The 15122-nt window shown below is 34.8% G+C and overlaps 1 protein-coding gene across 6 annotated transcripts in view; it reads right to left on the bottom strand.

The window, feature by feature from the left end:
• ZC3H6 (zinc finger CCCH-type containing 6) overlaps positions 1-15122 on the bottom strand; it is an 82057-nt gene that overhangs the window by 12080 nt on the left and 54855 nt on the right. For all 6 annotated transcript variants that reach the window (XR_014051978.1, XM_081484917.1, XM_081484918.1 and 3 more), the window contains 4 exons: positions 13908-14157; positions 10073-10206; positions 2788-2904; positions 2086-2197 (listed from right to left, as the gene is read on the bottom strand). Coding sequence is in view for 5 of the 6 variants with exons in the window: in XM_081484916.1 (XP_081341042.1) it covers positions 2086-2197; positions 2788-2904; positions 10073-10206; positions 13908-14157 (613 nt within the window). In the remaining variant the exon portion in view is untranslated. The remainder of the gene's footprint in view (positions 1-2085; positions 2198-2787; positions 2905-10072; positions 10207-13907; positions 14158-15122) is intronic.

The following is a 15122-nucleotide window of genomic DNA, read 5'->3' as shown; positions in this document are numbered from 1 at the left end:
AGATTCCATATATATTTTTCTCTGATTTACTTTACTCTGTATTCATCCACCTCATTAGAACTGACTCAAATGAGTTCCTTTTTATGGCTAAGTAATATTCCACTGTGTATATGTACCACAATTTCTTTATCCATTCATCTGTCAATGGACATCTAGGTTGCCTTCATGCCCTAGCTGTTGTAAGTAGTGCTGCAATGGACACTGAGGTTTCTTCAATAACCATTTTTTAAACATTGAAGTATAGTTAATTTATAATGTTGTGTAAGTTTCAGGTATACAGCAAAGTGATTCAGTTATACATATATATCTACTCTCTTTCAAGAAAACAATTTTTTAAAGTAAAAATGGCCATAGCTATTTATAATGGCTATAGTGTAATTTAATTATGTAAAAACTCTGTTACTTTACACAATAAAACAAAATACAGAACAAATGAATTTTGAGCAAATGTTTATATCTATGACAAAAATAAAGGGGTCTGATATGTCATGTTAAAGTCAAATATCCCAACAATAAAAACCACAGGCTAATCTTAAAATTTTGGAGACAAAGACCTAAAGAAAATATTAAATCTAGAAGTACAGTGAAAAATATACCATTTCATCTGGTATATGTTCTGGGAGTTTCTGAGCAGTTTTTGGAAATTTATTACTGAAATCATCACATTGATAAGGTCAAGAAAGAAAAATCATGTGATTATCTTAGCAGATACAAAAGACGACTGATAAAATTCAAGATTTTTTTTATATTAAAACCTCTTAGTAAAATAAGGATATATATTAGATGTTGTTCTTTAGTCTCTAAGTCATGCTCAACTCTTTGCAACCCTATGGACTGTAGCCTGCTACATGGGATTTCCCAGGCAAGAATACTGGAGTGGGTTGCCATTTCCTTCTCCAGGAAATGTTCCTGACCCAGGGATCAAACCCGAATCTCCTGCTTAGCAGGCAGATCCTTTACTACTGAGCCACCTAGGAAGCCCAAGGATTTACATACTTAACTTGATTTTTTAAAAAATCAATCTTAGAATTGTAGCCACAAGACAAAGCAAAAGGGCATTATCTTTGAAACATGTTTTATGCTCCATAATCCCTATTATTTAGCATTTTTCTGGAAGCATAGCCAATACTATTAAATTGTCATGCCACAGATGGCATGACTATGGAGAAAAATATAAGAATAGATGGAAAGATTTCAAAAACAGTTCAATAAGGTGTCTGGTTTCTAAAAAAATACATCAAATCTTAAAAAAAACAATTTGTTTGAATAAGACAAATTTATTATAACATTTTGATACAAAAGGAGTATTTGCCCTTAGTAAGTATCAAACATACTATTACAGAGCAATGGTCAGATAGCACAATGTATAATGATATAGTACAGAAACAAAACTATGCTCGTTGAAAATTTAGTATATGGGCAGGTGACCTTTTAAATCTGTGAAAAGGAAGCAATGAACTACCCATTTGGAAAATAATAAGGTCTTTACTGAAGGAAATCTTTTATATATATATATATTTAAATTAATTTATTTTTAATTGAAGGATAATTGCTTTACAAATTGGTTTTCATACATCAACAAGAATCATATATATATATGGACCATATACAGTGAAATGCCACATGGGCAGAGGCAGGAATACAATTTAAATGTATCAGAAGTAGGGAAGAATATATAGGGTAGTGCTTATCATTAGGTGGTAAGATTTGACAAAATTTGAATTTTATAATTTCCAACAATGATAATTTATTACTTAGGAACCCAAGTAAATAATAATTAAGTCACAGAATAAATATGCTGCCAACTCCTTCAGAAAGCACAGCCTCTTGAAATACTTATAATTATTATTTAAAGTACGTTTATTTCACAGATTTTTTTTTCCAAAGGGAAGTTATTTTATTTCCCTAAAGAAAAAAACTCAGTTGACCTTCTGATGTGCAAAGGCTGACAAGATCTGGCTTACATAATGTGCTATTTTAAATTTAAAACCAAACTAGGCTTTCCAGATTGTACTTATGATTTTTAAAGCCTCAATGACACTTGAAAACTGCAATATTTTAGTTAACAATTTTAATAAAGGATATTATGCATATAAATGCAGTTCTCTCCTTTGGTACAATATCCTTGTAAATAAAATTTGCAGATTTCTTTCCTCTTCTCCAACTCTGCATCATGATCAAATTTACATTGATCTCCCTGTTCACAAAAAAAGAAAAGAAGAGAAAAAAAGAAACCATTGAGTTGAATTTTCTCTGTGGTGTTTCATGGTAGAACCATGGTCACATCTCCAGTCTTGAAATAATGAGCTTATAGTAATTCAAACAATCCCTTAGAATTCTTGCCCAGGATAGTGGATATGGCTTTGGGCGGAGAGACAGAACAGTGAGCATGGCCTAAGAGGACACTGCTTGGCTCCAGCACTCACCATTTCTGGCTGAGGTACTCTGGGGACTCATTTAACCTCTTGGTTTGACCATGATTAAAATGAGAATAATAACAATAACTGAACTTTACTGCATCATTGTAAACATGATATACACTTTGAACAGTACTTGCCACATAGCATCATGTGTCAGTAAAATAAAATCTGATTTCAACAAGCTATATTATTGTCCCAGAATATAATTATGTGAGTTCTGATAAACAGTATTCAATGCAAGATCCATTTTGAAGAACTAGTTTCATTCCAACCGTATGAGAAAACACTCACCACCCTCTAAAATTACCTTAAATTTTAAAGATTATTTCAGAAGTTAAAATGATTTATGATACCCCTATAAATTTACCTTAATACATCTCCCTTCCAGAAAGTATTTGCAGATTTGTTTTCCTTTATGTTCCACTGTATGTTGATTAATAAATTCCTGAGTCATAATCCTCCATTTTTTCCCTGGTTTACTATACTGCAAGAAAAAAATTTACTTAAGTAAAACATATGAAGTATTAAAAAAGACATTAAAGTTCATACTCAAATGGATCTAGAAAGCAGTACACATTGATTATTAAAAGTGGTGAAGACTGAACATTATGATGCTATTTATTTACCTGGAGAGAGGCAATGCATGCAAGCATGCTTTTAGAAAACTGCTTACGGATACTGGTAGTTGCAAAGAACCCTATCTCTAATTTAATGAAGACATCTAACTACATTTTTCAAAATAAAATTGTGAAAACTTTGAAACTTAATAATACTACTCAGTTTTGGCAAAGACACAATGAAATATGCACTTTCATGTATAGTTTATAGAAAACTTAAAATTGTTTAAACATTTAAACAATGTTAAAAAAATATTGTTTGACACAAAATTTGTACTTTGCAGTACAAAGTTCTGAAGGAATTACCAGGAAGGCACATGAAGATTTATTCACAAAAATAACCACTACAGAATTATTTACAAGTAAAACAAACAAAATCTAGAAATACTCTACACATCTAAAACTAGAAGACAAATAAAACACATTATGGTACATTTAGAATATTACAGTCATTAAAAAAATCATGAGATGGAAAGACAATCTGGGGACACAAAATGTTCACCAATACCTTACCAAGTGAAAAAGTGATCCGAGTTTATAATAATAAAGACAAAGAAAAAAACAACTAAAAGAATATACCCCTACCTTTAAGAGTGTGTATCTCTAGATGAATTTCTACAAAGTTATAGATTGCTTGCATGTGTGGTTATTTTGTATTTTCTTTAGGGAAAAAAAAACTGAGGCTATATTACCTTTAACTTTTAAATTTGAGAAAATTAAGAAAAACTAGCATATGATAGGAAATCTCACAGCCCTACTTGCTTTCCTTAGTTCTCCTCAGGCCCCTATTCAACTTTTGCTGCAAGTATAAGAAGGCTGAGTAACAACAGAGTATGAGCTCTACAAAACAGCACTGCTTTTCAAGCTCCTAGCAGGCACAGTGCCTTGCACATTTGTAGGAGGTTCATAACTATTTACTTTTCTGAACTGATTATCAGTTTTCCCTTTCCCCTCAATTTGCTAGATGATGGAGAACAAAGCACAATCTACTGAAATCTCTCATAGCAAATACTTGAGGCAATAGATAGGTAAAGTTAAATCTGATCCTCTGCGCTCACAACTAATGAATGATATAATTCACCAGATTTCTGAAAAAAAAAAAAAGTATCAGAATACCAGGAAAACATAATCTTCAAGTTTCTTTTTTTTTAATAGTAGAAATGTTTATTAAATATATAATATTCAGGAATGTTTTATTCTGATAGAGTATCTTAAATAACTATACAGCAAATATGGTATTTTTTGATGAACTATTGAAAATTTTCCCTTTGAAACTGGCAATGAAACAAGGTTCAAGTTTCTTTTAAAAAAGTATATATATATATACACACACACATATACACATATATATACACACATACACATGTGTATCCCATGAAAACGCAAAGAAATTGATTATACTCTACTCTGATAGGAGAATTTTAAATGTCTTAAACCTATGTAAATTTTATTTACAAACATTTTCTATTTCTATGGGAAGCTTCCATAAGCCTCTTATCCTTATCCATCAAGGGGCAGATAGAATGAAAATCACAATCACAGAAAACTAATCAAACTGATCACATGGACAACAGCCTTGTCTAACTCAATGAAACTATGAGCCATGCCTCGTAGGGCCTCCCAAGATGGACGGGTCATGGTGGAGAGTTCTGACAAAACTTGGACCACTGGAGAAGGAAATGCCAAACCACTTCAGTATTCTTGCCTTGAGAACCCATGAACAGTATGAAAAGGCAAAAAGATAGGACACTGAAAGATGAACTCACCGGGTCGGTAGGTGCCCAATATGCTACTGGAGATCAGTGGAGAAATAACTCCAAAAAGAATGAGGCAACAGAGCCAAAGCAAAAACAATGCCCAGTTGTGGATGTGACTGGTGTTGAAAGTAAAGTCTGATGCTGTAAAGAACAATATTGCATAGGAACCTGGAATGTTAGGTCCATGAATCAAGGCAAATTGGAAGTGGCCAAACAGGAGATGGCAAAAGTGAACAATGACATTTTAGGAATCAGTGACCTAAAATGGACTGGAATGGGTGAATTTAATTGAGATGACCATTATAACTACAACTGTGGCCAAAGATCCCTTAGAAGAAATGGAGTAGCCCTCATAGTCAACGAAAGAGTCTGAAATGCAGTACTTGGATGAAATCTCAAAAACAACAGAATGATCACTGTTTGTTACCAAGGCAAACCATTCAATACCACAGTAATCCAAGTCTATACTCCAACCACTAATGCTGAAGAAGCTGAAGTTGAATGGTTCTATGAAGACCTACAAGACCTTCTAGAACTAACACCGAAAAAAAAGATATCCTTTTCACCATGCTGCTGCTGCTATTGCTGCTAAGTCGCTTCAGTCGTGTCCGACTCTGTGCGACCCCATAGATGGCAGCCCACCAGGCTCCTCCGTCCCTGGGATTCTCCAGGCAAGAACACTGGAGTGGGTTGCCATTTCCTTCTCCAATGCATGAAAATGAAAAGTGAAAGTGAAGTTGCTCAGTCGTGTCCGACTCCTAGCGACCCCATGGACTGCAGCCTGGACTGCAGCCTACCAGGCTCTTCCGTCCATGGGATTTTCCAGGCAAGAGTACTAGAGTGGGGTGCCATTGCCTTCTCCTTCATAGGGGATTGGAATGCAAAAGCAGGAAGTAAGGAGATAAACAGGCAAGTTTGGCCTTGGAGTACAAAATGAAGCAGGGCAAAGGCTAACAGAGTTTTGCTAAGACAATGCACTGGTCATAGCAAACACCCTCTTCCAACAGCACAAGAGATGACTCTACACATGGACATCACCAGATGGTCAATACTGAAATCAGATTGATTATATTCTTTGCAGCCAAATATAGAGAAGCTCTATACAGTCAGCAAAAACAAGACCAGGAGCTTGTCTCAGATCATGAACTCCTTATTGCCAAAAACAGATTTTAATTGAAGAAAGTAGGGAAAACCATTAGACCATTCAGGTATGACCTAAATCAAATCCCTTATGATTACACAGTAGAAGTGACAAAAAGATTCAAGGGATTAGATCTGACAGAGTGCCTGAAGAACCATGGACGGAGGTTCGTGACATTGTACAGAAGGCAGTGATCAAGACCATCCCCAAGAAAAAGAAATGCAAAAAGGCAAAATGGTTGTCTGAGGAGGTCTTACAAACACCTGAGAAAAGAAGAGAACTAAAGGCAAAGAAGAAAAGGAGAGATATACCCATCTGAATGCAGAGTTCCAAAGAATAGCAAGGAAAGATAAGAAAGCCATCCTCAGTGATCAATCCAAAAAAATAGAGGAAAACAATGGAATGGGAAAGACTAGCGATCTCTTCAAGAATATTAGAGATACCAAGGGAACATTTCATGCAAAGATGGGCTCAATAAAGGACAGAAATGGTATGGACCTAACAAAAGCAAAAGATATTAAGAAGAGGTGGCAAGAATACACAGAAGAACTGTACAAAAAAGATCTTCATGACTCAGATAATCACAACGGTGTGATCACTCACCCAGAGCCAGACATCCTGGAGTGCGAAGTCAAGTGGGCCTTAGGAAGCATCACTACGAACAAAGCTAGTGGAGGTGATGGAATTACAGTTGAGCTATTTCAAATCCTAAAAGATGATGCTGTGAAAGTGCTGCACTCAAAATGCCAGCAAATTTGGAAAACTCAGCAGTGGCCACAGAAATGGAAAGGTCAGTTTTCATTCCAATCCCAAAGAAGCGCAATGCCAAAAATGTTCAAACTACTGCACAATTACACTCATCTCATACACTAGCAAAGTAATGCTCAAAATTCTCCAACCCAGGCTTCAACAGTACATGAACCATGAAATTCCAGATTCAAGCTGGATTTAGAAAAGGCAAAGGAACCAGAGATCAAATTGCCAGCATCCGTTGAATCATCAAAAAAGCTAAAGAGTTCCAGGAAAACAACTACTTCTGCTTTGTTGACTATGCCAAAGCCTTTGACTGTGTGGATCACAACAAACTGTGGAAAATTCCTAAAGAGATGGGAATATGGGACCACCTTACCTGCCTCCTGAGAAATATGTATGCAGGTCAAGAAGCAACAGTTAGAACCAGACATGGAACAACAGATCGGTTCCAATTTGGGAAAGGAATACGTCAAGGCTGTATACTGTCACCCCGCTTAGTTAAGTTCTATGCAGACTACATCATGAGAAACACTGGGCTGGATGAAGCACAAGCTGGAATCAAGATTGTCGGGAGGAATATCAATAACCTCAGATACACAGATGACACCACCCTTATGGCAGAAAGTGAAGAAGAACTAAAGAGTCTCCGGATGAAAGTGAAAGAGGAGAGTGAAAAGCTGGCTTAAAACTCAACATTCAAAAAACGAAGATCACAGCACCTGGTCCCATCACTTCACAGCAAACAGATGGGGAAACAATGGAAATAGTGACAGATTTTATTTTGGGGGGGGGCCAAAAATCACTGCAGATGGTGACTGAAGCCATGAAAATAAAGGATGCTTGCTCCTTGAAGAAAAGCTATGACCAACCTAGACAGCATATTAAAAAGCAGAGACCTTGCTTTGCCGACAAAGGTCTGTCTAGCCCAAGCTATGGTTTTTCCAGTAGTCATGTACAGATGTGAGATTTGGACCATAAAGAAAGCTGAGCACCAAAGAATTGATGCTTTTGAACTGAGGTGTTGGAGAAGACTCTTGAGAGTCCCATGAACAGCAAGGAGATCCAACCAGTCAATCCTCAAGGAAAGTAGTCCTGAATATTCACTGGAAGGACTGATGCTGAAGCTGAAACTCCAATACTTTGGCCACCTGATGTAAAGAACTGACCCTGATGCTGGGAAAGACTGAAGGCAGGAGGAGAAGGGGATGACAGGAGGAGGTGGTTGGATGGTATCACCAACTCGATGGACATGAGTTTGAGTAAGCTCCGGGAGTTGATGATGGACAGGGAATCCTGGCGTGCTGCAGTCCGTGGGGTCGCTAAGAGTCGGACATGACTAAGCAACTGAACTGAATCAATAATTTTTTTTATAAATATTTTCTATTTCTAGGCTCACTTAGAACAAGTAGATATAAATGACCAGTTCACATATGCCTTCCCAACAAGGACTGTGGCTGTAATAAAATAGGCAGCCAAAGAGTGCACCATGCAAAGTCAAGAGCCAACTTGAGGAATGTAACTCTGAAATCAAAAAGTAAAAATATTAGGTAATAACCCCCACAAAAAAAAACCCACTGAAAAATGCACCAAGTTGTACTATGTAGCCCACCCGGCTCCTCTGTCTATGGGATTTTCCAGGCAAGTATACTGGAGTGGGTTGCTGTGCCTTCCTTCAGGGAATCTTCCAGACCCAGGGATCAAACCCATGTCTCTTATGTCCACCTGCACTGACAGGTGGCTTCTTTACCAGTAGTGGCAACGGGGAACCCCTTTAGTTGCTCAATCATGTTTGACTCTTTTGACCCATGGACTATAGTCAGCTAGGCTCCTCTGTCCATGGGATATCCCAGGCAAGAATACTGGGGTGGGCTGCCGTTTCCTTCTCCAGGGATCTTCCCCACCCAGGGACAGTACCTGTGTCTCCTGCTTGACAGGCAGATTCTTTAGGAAAGGAAAAATGTCCTAAATCTGATAAATGCACATGAAAGAATTTGTTCTGATTTTCTATTACATGATTAAGAAATTTTTTAGTTGCATGCTAGGTCTGGAAACATCTAAAATGTTAGTGCTTGAAGGGGCCATTAGAGTTAATACTGTACTCTAATATTACAGGTTAAGCAAACTGAAGTTCAGAGATAGGCAGTAACTCACTCAAAACCATACTTTCTTGGAAGCTAATTTTTTTTTCATGTATAGGGTATAAGTACTGAATATAGGAGAAGGTTTACTCAGAAAGTATTCACATTAATTTAATCTAGTGAAAGCAGCATATCCTACACAACCACAGGTGCCTAGAAAGATGGAGAGGCAGGTTAGTTTCCCAGAAATTCTAAGCTTATTTGCAAAGCTGTTATTCCACAGAACAATGAGTTAAGAGTGAATGTAGGTGTGTGGGGAAAAAAAAAAAAGAGTTCATGGTCAAGTAAATTTTGGAAATGATGGGTTGAACAAAGTCAAACAGACTTCTTTCTGCCTAACCTGATCAGAGCCTTTAAACATTCATGTTGACTGAGAATCACCAGGAGTAGAGTAGTACGTGCTGGGTTTCACAAATTTATTTGGTCCTAAACTTCTTTTTTTTTAAGGTTACACTTGTTAGCAATTCCCTAAACAGTATACTAAGGAGTATATATTAAAAAATCTTTGCTTGTTATTTTTAAACCCAGAGATTAGAAAACTGAGCATTTTCCAATTACAATGTTACTATCCATTTTCTATCAATCAGGGTTACAGCTATTGATAATCCACCCTTGCTCTGCATAATTCAATCAAATCTTACTGGAACAATGGCAGAATACAGAAATTGGATCACTCTGATCTAGAAAGTCACTACAAGGTTGAAATGTATTTTGTTCAGAGCTCAGTTCAATTCAACATACATTAATTCAGTCTCCACTATACACATGGTTTATAAATTGATCTTTCCAAACATTTATACCTCCTTTCTTCTCTTTCAAGGATTTCAATTCTAGTAAGTAAGTGAATTTACCACTGTTTCCCTTTTGGTCCTGCCACGTATTGAACTACCAAGCATTTTACTGCCATTTGCATTTAGGGAAGATGACTCCTAGGAAGGAAAAGTACAACAGAGAAAGAACCTACAGAACAAAAATTTTGCTTTCAGACATATCAATTTTATTTTGAAGTGCTTTCAAACTTAGCAATTTTATTTCAATGTCACCTAAATGTGCATCTGTATACTAGTATCATAACTAAGTAAAACAAAATTTCTTTTTTTTTGGAATTCATCTATATTTACTATATTTATTTGATCTGAACTAGAAATTTTTCATTTACTAGGAAAGTAGCATTAAAACCACAATGTCTTCTTTGCAGTCAAGTAAGTAAAAGGTAGAATCCTCAATATATATAAATTCTCATTACCTCATGATATTCATCAGTTCCTGAAAACACATTTGGCCCTTTGTTGACCCTTCCGCCACGGTCTTTGCGTTTGATTTTTTTCGGCAAACCTCGTCCATGAGCAACATTAAAACTTTTAACCCTCTGCTCAGTACCTACAAAAGTTAAAATGTACTCTAGATATTATAAATAAAACAGCACACCAACCTACTAGTTTACAGAGAACAGCATATTTTAAATAGGCTACAATGTACAGTGCATTCTTTTTTTCCCTCTAGATTCAGCGAAAAAACTAATTCCATCTTCACATTTTACTTTCAGGTAGTGCTTCTTATTGTTTTCTTTCTCAAGTGATGTTAGCAACATAAGGAAGGCAAGGAACAAGGATATACATGGTTGGAGAAGTCAAATCTAGTTTTATCCTTCTCAATTCTGCTTAGAATACACAATTAACAAGGTTTTCTGTTTTTTAAGAGAATTAAATATTACATTCCTCTCTAAAGAAGACAATGAAGTATTAGTGATTTATTTGTAGTAAATTGTTTCTATTGATAATTTTGGATATCACATATACTGCCAAGCAAAATTTATACTTGTCTTTTACTTTTGAAAAACTTGATGTTTAAAAGTATCTAAACAGATACTTAAATTATAAAAATTATATATTAGGGTAGTAAGTCACAATACAAAGTGATTTCTCATTTTACCAAAGTCATATTGAACTACTAAGTTTTGCAATGATCTTAAATCTACAAAACATCCAATAAATGCATGAAAAAAATGTTTCACTTCATTAGAAGAAATTAAAAATTAACATACCAATTTTCACCTCAAAGAATAACGGTGATAGGGATTTGGAGAAACGCATTTTCCCACACTGGCAGAAGTGTTATAAATTGCTACATCACCTTTTTGGATATCAGCTTGGTATATGGGTCAAAAATCTTCAAATGTGCCTATGCCTTTTGACTCAATTCTATATTTCAGCATTTACTATTAGGAAAAAATGTTTCTCAAGATGAGATATGTATAAATTTGCAGGGTTAATCACAGAATTTTTTAAAAATGGGTAAAACTTAAATCTCAAATAATTACTAACAAACTTAGCAATTTAATAGACAAATTATGGTTCAGTTCAGTTCAGTTCAGTCGCTCAGTCGTGTCCGACTCTTTGCGTACATCTGTTTAACTGAACAGAATGTAGGCATTAGAATCTACTCATTAACGTAAGAATGACAGAAATACAATTCACAGTTAAAGGGGAAAAAACGAGTTTTAACAGTAGATAGTTTTTTGTTAAAAATAATTCTCAAAAATTCTAGAAGAATGTTGGCCAAAAATATAAATAGTAATTGTCCCTGAGTGTAGAGATTCAAATTGTTTTTATCTTTGATCTTTGCTGCGTTATCTTTTTTTACACATAGAAAAAGTTTTCTGCATTTGACCATATATTACTTTCATAATTCTGGGGAAAAAAATGAAATTCAGAATAAAACTCAATACTAAATTCATTAACAGAACGAAAAGAAGGAGTCTGAAAGGAAAACCCCCAGGTGGGAAGGGATGAACAAGGCCTCCACATTCCCTTTATTCCCCAAGTGGAATGATTCCCGACACCACTATGTCTGGACTCCAGGAACAAACGTACTAATTACAATAGCACATGCATAGACAAATTCCTTCCTCTTTAGTTCAACAAAGCCTCGGTTCACATTTTTCAAAGGAATTTTGCTAGGAAATCAAGAAAAAATAAAGCCATAAAAATAACCAAATTTACTCATAATGGATTCTTTTTTTCAATGCTAATTAAAAGATCGTTACATAGGGTTTAGGTTTCACTGCTTCACCTCAGCCTCATCTTGCTCCAGTTTTCTTGAAGCAGACATGCTAACTAGACGATTTTTAAAGCTGATTTGACCCTTATGTGATCCATAATTTCTAGGGAAACTTGCCCTGGTTTCCCTGGGATGATGTATCTCAATGTAACAGATGAACAGGTTACCATTCCAGAAATTTCTTTACATTTTGTTCTTATTTCTAATTCAGAAAAATATGTATAGTCCTTGGTTGGGTGGATGAAAACATGTGCATGTATGTACTTCCACTTACCACATCACTCTGCTTGACGCCCCCCAAATTGTAGTTACTTTATATTGTTAAATTAATCCATTATGTTCCCATTGTTCCCACTATGGCTTGTAATTGTAATTCTTTTATTTTTTGTATGGCTATTGATTGTGAAAACTGATAAACATCTTTTACTCTTGTGATTATGTAACTATTACTCACTTAGTACCATTGTATCATGGTTGGTCAACAGAAAAATAATAGAACTCCATATCACTCAAACTAGGATCTAACAGAGAAACCTGTAATCACTTTTTAAATTCCAGATGCATATCAGACTTATCTTGAAACCTTTTGAAAAATACAAATGCTCAGGTATTGCTTTTTTCCTCCAGAGCTCCAGGTAAGTTTCTAATGAGCAGTCATGTTTAAAAATGATGCTTTTGAACTGTGGTGTTGGAGAAGACTCTTGAGAGTCTCGTGGACTGCAAGGAGATCCAACCAATCAATCCTAAAGGAAGTCAGTCCTGAATACTCATTGGAAAGACTGATGCTGAAGCTAAAACTCCAATACTTTAGCCACCTGATGCAAAGAAACGACTCATTGGAAAAGACCCTGATGCTCGGAAAGATTGAAGGCGGGAGGAGAAGGGGACGACAGAAGATGACATGGTTGAATGGCATCACTGAGCAGTGGACATGAGTTTGAGTAGGCTCTGGGAGTTGGTGATGGACAGGGAGGCCTGGCATGCTGCAGTCCTCCTCTTTGGGGCCACAAAGAGTCAGACACAACTGAGCAACTGAACTGACTAAACTGGACTATATGATGATCTTTTATTTTTATCCTAGTTTGTTTCACTTTTTCTATTTCATATTCAGCACTCCCATTTCATTTAGTTTATGTTTTCCAATTTCTTGATCTCTTCTTTTTTATTTTTATTTTTTGATGTTCTTTCTCTAGGCTTTATCAAGTACAGTAGAAAAGCTTTTGTATATATATATATATATATATATGTATAAACATGTATAATACATATATTTTAGAAAAATTATGAATTTTTACCTAACAAAAAAAAGTTATGACATTTTGATTCCACTTGTTTGGCTTAGTATGAATAGAATGCTAGATTTCTAATTAAAAAATAGGTATACAACAACAACAAAGGTTTACTGTATAGCATAGGGAACTATAATCAGTATCTTGTAGTAACCTATCATGAAAAATAATTTCAAAAACAGTATTTGCGTATTTATATAACTGAACTATCTTGCTCTGTACCTGCAACATTTTAAGTCAACTATACCTCAATAAAACACATACATTAAAAAAAGTCTATAGTCTTGAGTATATTTAAACAGAAAAGATGATCACTACATTTTAAAGTCTAGTAAAAGAATAGCTTTCCAGGATTCTGTCTTTACAGGGTCTAAAATATAAAGTAATACAGGGTAATAGAGACAGCTGAAAAGGGCAGGTAATTTTTTTTTTTCAGTATACTGATACCATATAGAAGAGAGGGGAAAAGACATAACAGGAAAGTTGTTCTACATTTTATACAGTTTAAAAATATTAGGAAATCTTTTAAATGCAAATTTTAAGATATCATGCAGATTGAAATATCTGTAGATTTTTGTCCTCAAGGTCTACAAAATAAAGAAAAACAAATTCAGGAACCACAGGAATAAACTGACCATAACAAAGTGCTAAGAAATTTAAGTTTTTACTTCATAGCTACCTGTTTATCTTAATAAAGTTTTCACAGTCAAAACCAGACAATTTCAAACTTACCTTGCTGAATTCCTTTCAATCTTTGTTTTTTCCCTGGTTCTTTAGAAAAAGATCCTAAAGAAGTATTTGAGGTTTCTTTAGTTTGCCTGTATTGTTTCAGCTGACTGGCAAAATCTTCTTCTGTTTCCTGACTATAGCCACCAAAGTTGTCATCACTGTAGGTATTGTACTCATCATATTCTTTACTTTTAAATTTTCTGTTATGTTGACTCTTCTTTGATGCCATGTAGCTTCCTGATATATGTCCATGCTAAGTGAAAATGAATAACCATTGTCAGGATTTTTCAGTTACATATAGAGGAGTTGATAGTAACACAGGACATCTTCCCCCCCGCCCCAGAAAGCTGGGAGAAAGAAGGGGAAAAGAGTTGTTAGCTCTGTCTTGTAGTTACAACTTATCTATGGAACTATTTAAAACTAAGTTTAAAAGGCTAAATGCTACTCTGACATTATTAAACACTGTAATGTTCATAAAACCTTGCTGGTGAATATGTCTTGTTCACTTTGTTTTCCATGTCCATGTCTTACATTTCTCATGCTCCATACCTCAATATTTGTATCCACAAGAATACTTTAAAATCCATATCAACATACACAAATTCCTTCTCCAAAAAACCAAAGAGGTCTTTTTGAAAATAGAAAAAAATAGTAAAATAGCTTGGAAAAAGGGTAGAAAATATACAGTCTCCTTAAGATTGAAAAATTCCCAAATGACACATTTAATAATATTATATTTAATAAAAAATATGTAAGGTCAAATTTGTAAAAACAAAATGTTTATATATGAGATTCAATAGAAAAAAAAAGAGACGTTCCTAATAATAAAAAACATCTAATGAATAAATTGCTCATTAGAAACTATTTATTGCACTTATCCATTATGAATTTTATTGCTTTTTACTAAAGCATGTAAAAATAAAAAATACATTGTAGTCCTAGAAGTTTATTTAGTGATAGTATTCAACTACTTCTCTACTCACTGAAATATTTTCATTACTTTTATCATATCGTGTCAATTTTTTTTATAAGAAAGCAACAAAAAAATTGCACATAATTACAACTTGAGGATCTAGAAAAAGTCTGACCATGACTCATTTTGTTTATTACATTTTAAATGTGATATAAAATACTACCCTGGCAGAATACCAACATGAGACTGTGTTTTTAATAAAATACAGAGAAATATTAAGTCCTTTCTAGTAATTATAAAATAGA

This window comes from Giraffa tippelskirchi, chromosome 4 (assembly GCF_054371585.1).
Source record: "Giraffa tippelskirchi isolate mGirTip1 chromosome 4, T2T-mGirTip1v1.2.pri, whole genome shotgun sequence".
NCBI classification, from domain to species: domain Eukaryota; kingdom Metazoa; phylum Chordata; class Mammalia; order Artiodactyla; family Giraffidae; genus Giraffa; species Giraffa tippelskirchi.
The sequence above is the reverse complement of the archived record's forward strand: the minus strand, read 5'-3'. Positions and strand labels throughout refer to the sequence as shown.